Source organism: Rhagoletis zephyria, unplaced genomic scaffold (genome assembly GCF_001687245.7).
Source record: "Rhagoletis zephyria isolate East Lansing unplaced genomic scaffold, Rhagoletis_zephyria_1.1 Rzeph_scaffold_01053, whole genome shotgun sequence".
Taxonomy (NCBI): domain Eukaryota; kingdom Metazoa; phylum Arthropoda; class Insecta; order Diptera; family Tephritidae; genus Rhagoletis; species Rhagoletis zephyria.
In genome coordinates, this window is record NW_016158137.1 from 142,683 (window position 1) to 153,545 (window position 10,863).

General features: G+C 38.2%; 1 protein-coding gene across 6 annotated transcripts in view; it reads right to left on the minus strand.

Annotated features, from left to right (window-relative positions):
- The window catches only part of Cap-H2 (Chromosome associated protein H2), a 123,825-nt gene extending 117,054 nt beyond the window's left edge, over positions 1-6,771 (minus strand). For all 6 annotated transcript variants that reach the window (XM_017615660.1, XM_017615663.1, XM_017615662.1 and 3 more), the window contains exons 1-3: positions 6,272-6,771; positions 5,888-6,072; positions 5,595-5,770 (exon numbers count right to left, since the gene is read on the minus strand). In XM_017615660.1, coding sequence (XP_017471149.1) covers positions 5,595-5,770; positions 5,888-6,072; positions 6,272-6,284 — 374 coding nt within the window. In that variant the 5' untranslated portion in view covers positions 6,285-6,771. The remainder of the gene's footprint in view (positions 1-5,594; positions 5,771-5,887; positions 6,073-6,271) is intronic.
- Between the last annotated feature and the right edge of the window lie 4,092 nt (positions 6,772-10,863).

Here is a 10,863-nt window from a genome sequence, read left to right on the forward strand (position 1 = left end):
GAGGAGAGTTATATGAAAGTGTTTTATGAAGACAGTATGATAGAAATCCCTGCTCAAGGCATATCTGCCAAACAACACGCAGAAATATTTTTGTTTCTTTAGTTTAAGAATATCAATATAGTTATAATCGAGCCCTTCAAAACATAGTACAAGCATAAATTTTGGTTATTTTGTCACTTTTCTGTTGCAGTTTTCCATTTTCCTTTTTAATTACAAAGTTTTTTCTATATAGTTGAGTCTATTAGTTGAGTAGTTTAAACCAACAACAACATGAAAATTGGCTGTGATTTGTTGATACATTTTTTTAGCAGCAATTATTTCTAGTCGCCAATTTTTAACTAGTTTTAGCGAAAGTTTGAGATTTTTAGCGATGCAAAATACCCTGGAATCGCAATTTTAGCTCTAGCGACCGATTCCAATATTTTTTCAGGTACCGATGCCGAAGCCGATTAATCGGCATACGGGGAAATATTCGGCCGATGCCGATGCCGATTCCATTAAAAATTACAAATAAATGTATTAATTCCTAAAATCAGTTAATTTAACGGAGTTAACGAAACAAAAGAAAAAATAATTGAGTTAATTGGCTTGTTATGCAACTTTACATACACATGTATGTGTAAAAATATATGTACATATCGTCGCCTGGGTAAAAGTTGTCGCAAGCGCAATTTTGACGATTTTTAGTTCTAGAAGCAGTTATATATTTTTAAACAAGATCTTTCGATTGGTGTTATCAATTTTTAGATATCTCCTTTAGTTTCCGAGATATTGACTACAATTTTTTCGATAATTTAGTAAAAATTTAGTTAGTGATGCAGTCATATTAAACTAATCAATATCTTAAAAATGGCGTTCTCCATTATTGGATATCTCCTTTAGTTTCCGAGATATTGAGTAAAAGGTGTCGTTAATTTAGTAGAAATTTTGATCACATTTTGTCGTATTTCATACAAAGTGGCTGCCAAATTGTGGACAAATGACGCTTACGACAAAATTTTAATATCGATGGCTGAGTGGAAGATCGACCTATCTCGGCAGCCAGTTCAAAAACGCCCTATCTCAGAAAACTTTTCAAGAACGCCATACTTCAGAATTTAATTGAAAAATGACTTATTTCAGAATTTTATTGAAAAACACCCTATCTCAGAATTCGGTTCAAAAACGCCCTATCTCAAACGAAAATACATTGAAAATAAGCTGAGATAGGGCGATTCTGAATCGACAGCTGAGATAGGGCGTTTTTCAATCAAATTCTGAAGTGGGTCGTTCTTGAAAAGTTTTCTGAGATAGAGCGTTGTTCAAAAATTTTCTGAGATAGGGCGTTTTCGAACTGGCTGCCGAGATAGGTCGATCTTCTACTCAGCCATCGATATACTCAAAACTAGTTAACAATAAACATTGAAAATTAAATAATTTAAAAATTTTATGAACTAGTAACATTTTCAGACTTTGGAGAAAATTTATCTTCGCGTTTTTGAGAAATTGCCATCCAAACTTCAATCGCGATCTCCCACAACCTGCCGAAATCGCCATACGACAATCTTTTACCCAGGCGACGATGCGTATATCACATGTATTTACATCACATAGAACACTTTTTTATATGGTGCTATTTAAGCAAATTTTTTTTTATAAAAGTCTATCTGGGGCCTTTTTCATAAAGCGACAGTGATAATTTTGTAACGACAGGCATTTTCCATGTTGTCAGTGACAATTCGACAGTTTGGTGGGTGTCTTGTTTCATAAAAACAATTGTCACCACCTCTTAAATTCCATGAGAAATTCCATTCAAAAAGTCCCAAATTATCCATTGTCGGGGTTTAAAATTGCTATTGACAAAATTTTCGCCAGTCAGATGAAATTTATATGTAAATCATATGTAATAATTGCATTTGCATTATTTTAGTTTTAAGAAAAGTTCCAATTATTGAAAAGTAATGAAACGCGCGCAATTACCATATAAATAATTTCACAAAACTCTCCTGTGAAAGACGGAGCGACAATTTTTTCAGAGTGACAATTGTCAGCATAATTGTCGACAATATTCCATATTATCACTGTCGTTTTCCAAAAAATTTCACAGTTGCCTAAAAACGTATATGAAACAGGAAAAATGTCGCTGACAATTTTGGCAGTGAAATTTTATAGAAAAATCGATAATTGTCGCACCTGTCACTTATATGAAATAGGCCCCTGGTATATAACGAACACCATATAAATTCAGATTTCAAACTTCGTACAAAAATTTACAACAAAAATTCTGCTCATTTTCACCCAAATTTCAAACTTTTTAATAAGAATTTTGGTATGCAGTTTTGTAGACCATTTAATTCTAGTATAATGAAGTGCAACTTTCAAGCTGTCCGTTAATTTTTGTAAATTTTTTTGCTGGCAGTGTCCTCCATATAAAAAAAAATTGCGAACTTACATTTGTATGGAAAAAACGTGAAACACCTTCACCCAAAAAAATTTCATTTTTGCGATCTGTCTGCAAATGTTTTTTTAAGTTAGCTATTGTCTGTCGCTTCACTTCAACATATGAAAAGAAATTCCAAAGAATCAGCGAAAAAATAATCGGCTTCATTTTGTTCATCGCTAAAATCTGCCCAAAAATTAATCAAAAATGGAGATTTTTAGAGATGCCTTTTTAGGATAGAATCGCGAAAATCACTAAAAATTGCTAAAATTCATTTAGCATTTTTTAACGATGGATTTTTAGCGATAGCGAAACTTGGAATACGGCTGGTGGTGGGTGCGTCGTCGTTTATTATGTAGTTTTTTAGAGACGCCTTTTTAAGATAGAATCGCGAAAATCACTAAAAATTGCTGAAATTGATTTAGCGTTTTTTGGAGTTTTAGCTGTAGCGAAAGTTGGAATCCGGCTGCCGGTTCATTTGGTTCATCGATAAAATCTTCCAAAAATTTTACCAATAATGGAATTTTTTGCTTTTTTTAAGATAGAATCACGAAACCATTAAAATTTATTGTGCAGAATTTCGACTCGTATATCTGTTCACCCAAGTGTATTCTCCTACAATTGTTCGACAGGCTTAGATGCCATAGATGGTGGTGCGCGTTGAATTCGCCAACTATCACAGGATTTTCACGCCGGGGGTATGTAAGCTTTGAATATATCGAGCTCGACATCTCCTGAACGAATAGCAATGCCCAACATTCTGGGATGGTATCCCTGCAGTCGATGCCTGCTTATAGAAGAAGAAGATACTGCACGGTATGATGCATGATAAACGCTAAGCCTCCACCATCATCTCGCTCGTACACGTTGTATTCGGCGCAGATCAACAATGTTGAATTGCTATGAAGCTTTGCCTCTTCGACCGCAGCTATCAATATTCGATGCTGACCCATGAAGACGGTATCTCCTCGATCTTGCTCTGAAGTCAGTTACAGTTGAATTGTAGCCTCGGAGATGCCTTGGGAGACTGATCGCAATACGGTATGTCATGATTGTCTTCTGTTTTGATTCACCAATAATACATAAGAAATGGTTTTTGTTGTTGTTGTAACGGCTTACTTAACCCGTAATTGTCCGCAGGCTCAACTAACGGTGGGGTAGAACCAGAGGGAGACGGATGTTGTTGTAACGGCTTACTTAACCCGTAATTGTCCGCAGGCTCAACCAACGGTGGAGTAGAACCAGAGGGAGAGGGATGTTAGTTGAGTTGGATTGAGTGGCCATATGAAGAGGCGGTTGGTGTCATGGGGTGAATCTCCATAGGCTGTACACTAATTTTGGTGCTGGGAGGCGAGTCGGAACAGAGTTACGCGGGCCTATCGTGGCAGTTGAAGGTCTCTATCGTTCACAGGTGATGATTGTACACTGATGACGGCATTCACTCGACTGGAGTTTGTAAATGCCATTAATAGTCCCAGGGGTGCTCTAAGTAGTGCTGGATAAGGTGCTTCCATAGTAGAACCCTACTAGGAATTGATTGCTGAGCATGATGTTGTGCCCCTTACTACGAGAATTTTGGCTTCACTGTGGCTGTGATTTTCTGCCGACATCAGAAGGCACCCGCGGTTGTCCGGGGTGTTGTGTGGTGGTATGCCTGTAGTTTCGTCTACTGCGTACCAATTGTCCCCGGCGACCATGTAGGCGCTGCATAATTTAGAACCGGACGGCCAATTGCCGTGTATGTTTTGACTGCTTTTACACAGCTCAAGTACTGAATTCCATTCTGTTCGCATGCGTCTGTACCGCCTAGTTGTTTCAAATTTCTTGCTTTGCTTTTGACATTTTAAAGAACCAAAAACTTGAGCTCAACAGAATTGAAGCGTTTAAAAGCAAATAGAAAACACAAAAGAGAATGAGCCAGAATTGCTTTCAAGTACTTGAGACATGTATATCGGGTGTTTGCAACACCGTTTATTTTTCTTTGCACCAGTACTGCCAAATTGGGGAATTGAGGACTTTGCTACGTCTCTGAACTTTGTTGGCAATTCCAGTTGTGTGCGCCGGGAAAGAGAGCTGTTTCCGACGATTTTCCGGTTGTTCACCGTAGGAATTGGTTTGTCGTCGACGTATACCCAGCTGATGCTGGCCCCTTTCGCCATTGTCGTAAAATGGTTGCCGAGGATTTTGTAGGGGAGAGGGGTAGGCTTCTTGCGGTGAAGATACGAAAAAATGTGGAGTGGTAACCGTTTATATTTAAGCATAAGTCATCAATTCCATTGCTGGACGCATTGTAATATTTGTTTGTTGTTGTTGTTGTTGTTGTAGCGGCTACAACAACCCCGGCCAGGACGGTTGGTATCTCAGTCGTTGTCGTCAAGTTCCACTAGCGGCAACCCTAGGAAGCGTGCAGCTTCTGTGGGGTTTGTCCACAGGGACAAGGCCGTTAGGGTTGTCGGGTTTTCCGGGCATGCGAAGAGATGTTACGAGTCATGAGGGGTCTCTCCGCATGCCGGACACTCATTCGGCACATCCTCATTCAACCTATTCAGGTAGTAGTTCAACCTGCTGCTATTTGTTTGTCTTGATTGTGTCTTGTCGGGATTTTGTCTTGTCTGAAAAATGTGTTATCTGCATCTTATTTGGTCATTATTTTATGTCTGTATTATGTCCTGTCTGGGTTGTTTATATTCTGAATTTTTAAAAATTGTCTGGATTATGTCTTATCGGGATGTTAAAAGTCGGAATTATGTAGTACTCCCGATTTGCATTTCTAATCGCACTACAGAGTATATCCCAGGTATAGTTTTTTGGTCCAGGGTTTGATTCAATGCCAGCCCTGAGCAGAAGATGCGAGCAGATGCGGTGCGTAGAACGGGCTGTGGTGGGAATAAAAAATGATGGTTATTTTTTGAAGCGAAAAGATATTCTGCGCAAAAAATATTGTGGAAGGCGTAATCCAAGTTAACATTTTCTGTCATAACCCCATTTACTCATTACCCATTTACCCCATTTTCAAACGTGTCCCTAGCGATCTTTAGAAAATGTTTTTATGAAAGTTTGGACTGTACTTTTTCTAATGGTTTGAGTTTTCGGTTTCACACCCCATCCCCCGCTGCCGCAACCACAAAACCATTGTACAAATAACCGAATCGTACCTAGTGCGAGTTCACCTTACCTGCTTTGAACTATTTCCTTGTCTGCATTGGATAAAGTCAGTATCTGGCGCTCCACTAATTCCTGTATGAAATCAACTCGTCGCGCATAAACTTTTGAAGAGTTTAGTAGCAACAAGCCAGCTTCATTCAATACGATTTCACGCCCTATACCCAATTTCTCAAATAAATCTAAATACTGTTCATACAACAACAATTAAATAACATTTAAACATGTAGGTTAGAAGACATTTAAAATGTTTGCTACATATGCACATTTATACATATGTACATAAAAAGTAAAATTAAAACTTACATATTTTAAAGAAATGCTAAAATCAGTAGCATATTCCACATGTTCTGCCAACTCAATAAGTAAAAGAACTATATTTTTTTGAGATCGTTCCTCTTCCACACTGTGTATAAGTTTGGAAACACGTGAATTGGGATGTTTATTTGCGGCTTGAAGAATACAATCAAGTGCCTCGGTATTGTCCACACCTGTAATCATTATAGATTTGTAATTTTATGACTTAATTTTACAAAACAAGCCAGGTTGAGTTGTCCCCTCGTTTATTAATGGTTAAAAAATATGTATTTGATGTTATGGCCAATAAACACAAACCCAACCATAGCATAGCCCATATCAAGGCTTCGTTCAATTGAAATACATATCGGAGCCTAAATTTACTTCTCTTACCTGATTCAATCATCTTTTCATCTGATAACGAAAAACAGTTTATTTACCAAACAGTCTTAAAATTTGATGTTTTCATATTTCACACTTATTTTGGTTTTTATTACATTCTTTTTTTTAATTTAATTTGTTATTATCCTCTTTCCATTTCATTCCCATGAAATTTCATTTTCCATGTAAGGGTTGACTTGTTAACCAACATATTTTCGATTAGCTACGATACTCTGCACCTCTGGGTAATTTCGTTCAGTTTTTTTGTCGATAGGGCGTGTAGATAGCGGAGCATTACTTTGTGTTTACACGTTGGAAAACCTTTGGTATACATATGTCTAGAATAGCAACCGTTATTGATTGATGAACCGGGTTGATTTGCTTATGAGCTGTTTTTGCATACCAGCAGCTCCCAAGAAATCGGTCAAGAAAAATGTGCCTTTATTTCGTGTGTGTGTCCAAGGAATTTTGACGTTTTTGATACTTCACAGCCTGTTGCCTCACTCTTTCCTCAAGAAATAATGGAACGGGCATATATTTCTGTTGCAAGCCTAGGTTGCCTTGTTCTCCTTTTTCACAAAAAACTTTAGAAAACCGTGTAAAAAGCGTAGCAAATTTCTTAAGAACTGCGTACTGCCTAAAGCCCTGTATGCAGCTCTCAAGAAATCGGTNGTGTGTGTCCAAGGAATTTTGACATTTTTGATACTTCACAGCCTGTTGCCTCACTCTTTCCTCAAGAAATAATGGAACGGGCATATATTTCTGTTGCAAACCTGGGTTGCCTTGTGCTCTTTTTTCACAAAAAACTTTAGAAAATCGTAGTATAAAGCGTAGCAAATTTCTTAAGAGCTGCGTACTGCCTGAAGGAAATTTGACTTAAGAAAATTTCTTATCCATTTCTTGTACGTCATTTTGAATGGAATTTCAGCTTTTCTTGAGAACTGCATACAGGCCTTANATGTGCAAAAATACCGTGGATGGCGTAAGGCGTTTCAGCCTCATTTATTTCGCAACACATGAAGGAGAAATCTACTTAGTAAGGGTTATAATCCCTANCCTCACTCTTTCCTCAAGAAATAATGGAACGGGCATATATTTCTGTTGCAAGCCTAGGTTGCCTTGTTCTCCTTTTTCACAAAAAACTTTAGAAAACCGTGTAAAAAGCGTAGCAAATTTCTTAAGAACTGCGTACTGCCTAAAGCCCTGTATGCAGCTCTCAAGAAATCGGTCAAGAAAAATTTGCCATTATTTCGTTTGTCTGTCCAAGTAATTTTGACATTTTTGATACTTCACAGCCTGTCGCCTCACTCTTTCCTCAAGAAATAATGGAACGGGCATATATTTCTGTTGCAAACCTGGGTTGCCTTGTGCTCTTTTTTCACAAAAAACTTTAGAAAATCGTAGTATAAAGCGTAGCAAATTTCTTAAGAGCTGCGTACTGCCTGAAGGAAATTTGACTTAAGAAAATTTCTTATCCATTTCTTGTACGTCATTTTGAATGGAATTTCAGCTTTTCTTGAGAACTGCATACAGGCCTTAAAGGAATTTGACTCAAGAAAATTTCTTAGCCATTTCTTGTACGTCATTTTGTATGGAAGCTTTCCTTGAGAACTGCATACAGTCCTTTACGCGTAAAAGCACATTTAGCGCATTTGGCTCTAAATGCCACTCTAAATATACATTTGGGTTGGCTTTCCAATAAGGGCTTTGGTTAAAGGGATGCTTTAGAGAGAGCATAAACCGCCATACACTAGAATGCAACCGCTGACCATCTAGGCCCCCTATAGGTCCCTAGGGATTCCTGAGAAAATGGGCAAAAATCACAAGTTTCACTTGCGTTTTCGTCTATTTTAAGCAAATGAACGCAGGAAACACTTGGAGCAGTACTAAAATTTATAATTTCATTGTTAAAGTTTATATTAGCGATAATAAAAACAATATTTCAACAATATGTAACAAAATCACAAACCGATAAGAATTTGCAGCTACTAGTTTTTTTTTTTTACGTTAAACTGTCAAATGACCGGATGAAGAAGAAGCGTGTGGTTAACCAAACGAGCAATTATGCACAATATTACGACTTATGTGCAAAAATACTCTGGATGACGTAAGGGGTTTCGGCCCCCTCTCTTTTGCAACACAGAAAGGAGAATTCTACTTAGTAAGAGTTATAATCCCTAAGCGCGGCCGCAGGGCGCCTACGCAGAAAGTAGTTAACTGAAAAAAATACCGTGGATGGCGGAAGGTGTTTCGGCCTCCTTTCTTTCGCAACACAGAAAGGAGAATTCTACTTAGTAAGAGTTATAATCCCTAAGCGCGGCCGCAGGGCGCCTACGCAGAAAGTAGTTAACTGAAAAAAATACCGTGGATGGCGGAAGGTGTTTCGGCCTCCTTTCTTTCGCAACACAGAAAGGAGAATTCTACTTAGTAAGGGTTATAATCCCTAAGCGTGGCCGAAAGCCGCCTGCGCAGAAGGAGTTATGTGCAGAAATACTGTGGATGACGTAAGGGGTTTCGGCCCCCTTTTTTCGCAACACCGAAAGGAGAATTCTTCGTAGTAAGGGTTATAATCCATAAGCGTGGCCGAAGGCCGCCTACGCAGAAAGTAGTTATGTGCAAAAATACCGTGGATGGCGTAAGGCGTTTCAGCCTCATTTATTTCGCAACACATGAAGGAGAAATCTACTTAGTAAGGGTTATAATCCATAAGCGTGGCCGAAGGCCGCCTACGCAGAAAGTAGTTATGTGCAAAAATACCGTGGATGGCGTAAGGCGTTTCAGCCTCATTTATTTCGCAACACATGAAGGAGAAATCTACTTAGTAAGGGTTATAATCCCTAAGCGCGGACGAGGACTGCCTTTACAGAAACATCTTCGCAAAAATACTGTGGATAATTGCTCGTTGGGTTCTCCACCCACCTCTTCTTCATTCAGCCATTTAACAGTTCAACGTAAATAACTATTAGCTGCAAATTCGTATCGGTTTGTGATTTTGTTACATATTGTTGAAATATTGTTTTATTATCGCTAGTATAAACTTTAATAACTAAATTATAAATTTTAGTACAATGCCAAGTGTTTCCTGCCTTTTGATACAAGTCAGTGCTTTGATTAGCTAAAACAAGCGAAAACGCAAGCGAAAATTGTAATTTTTGGTCATTTTTATAATTGGTCCCTAGGGACCTACAGGGGACGTTTATGCCCTCTCCAAAAAGGGGGTGCCACGCGCCTCCCCTTCCGTCCACCGCCCTTTTAACCAACGCCCTTATTGGAAAGTTTCCCCGTACATTTATCCATACAAAATTCGTCACCTAAATGCAATTAAATGTAACTCCATTTCTGCATTGAGTGTATATACTAAAAGCAACCCTGTGATCTTCAAATATTTCCACGATGCGAACATGGTTTAATGAGAAAATATGGCAACATTGCCATATTTCGCGTATACAGTTGCTTGCTGCGTCTCAGTGATCGCCGATCAAGATTTCATATACATTAAGTTGGCTCAATTCGTGATCAACTTTGTTTTTGTTTTCCTATTTAATTGAAGAAAATTCAGTTGGCAGCACCGACAAATGAATATATACACAAACATATTTTCGGTTATGGTTAAAACAATTAAAGTTGTTGTATTGAATTTTTTGTTTAAAATTTCTCCTTTTCTTTTCTGTAGGGTTTTTTGCATATTATCTTCTCTGTGCAAATAGATCGTGATAGATACGGATTTTAATAAGCGACTGGATCACGGCTGTTTCCAAAAGCATACGATTTCGAACTTGTTTAAATATTCATTTGCTAATGCGATAGCATGAGCGCTCTTCGAACAAATATGTTCGAAAGTGCTAAACGTTGCATTTTAAATGCAGCAAAAACGCTGCATTACGCTTAACTGGCCGTCTCCACAGGTTACAATTTATTGCTGTCCAGCTGTCACTGTGGTCGCTAGATATAGGTTATATCAGTAGCACGGTGCAGCGAACAAAGGTGGCGCCGTCAGTGGTACCGCTACTTTGGTTTTGCCGATTTTGACAGTTGTGGTAACTTGTAAATAAACCTTTGTTTACAAATCAGCGAAAAGGGAAAGTTGAATTATAAGTGAAAAATCAAATTAAATTGTGTTACATTGCAATTTGTGAGTGATTTTTGAGTTGAAGGCTGCGTAAAAACTAATAACATGAAGTGCCGTGTGCGACAGCCCTAAAGATGCAAGATGCGTAGATGCAAGTGTAGCCCTGCGACAAATCGCTGCATTTTGTGTACATAGGGCACAGCAAAGCCGGAAATGTTTCTTTATTATTATATTAACAGCATTTCGTCACAATGATTTTGCTTCAGCTTCAAACAGCATCCTTTAGCAAGTTATGGGCTGTTTTTGCTTACGCGTAAAAGCACATTTAGCGCATTTAGCTCTAAATGCTACTCTAAATGTACATTTATCCATACAAAATTCGTCACCTAAATGCAACTAAATGCAACTCCATTTTTGCATTAAGAATCTAAATGCTAAATGCAACCCTGTGATCTTCCAAAATTTCCACGATTCGAACATGGTTTAGTGAGAAAAAGTGGCAACATTGCATTTTCGAGTATACAGTGGCTAGCTG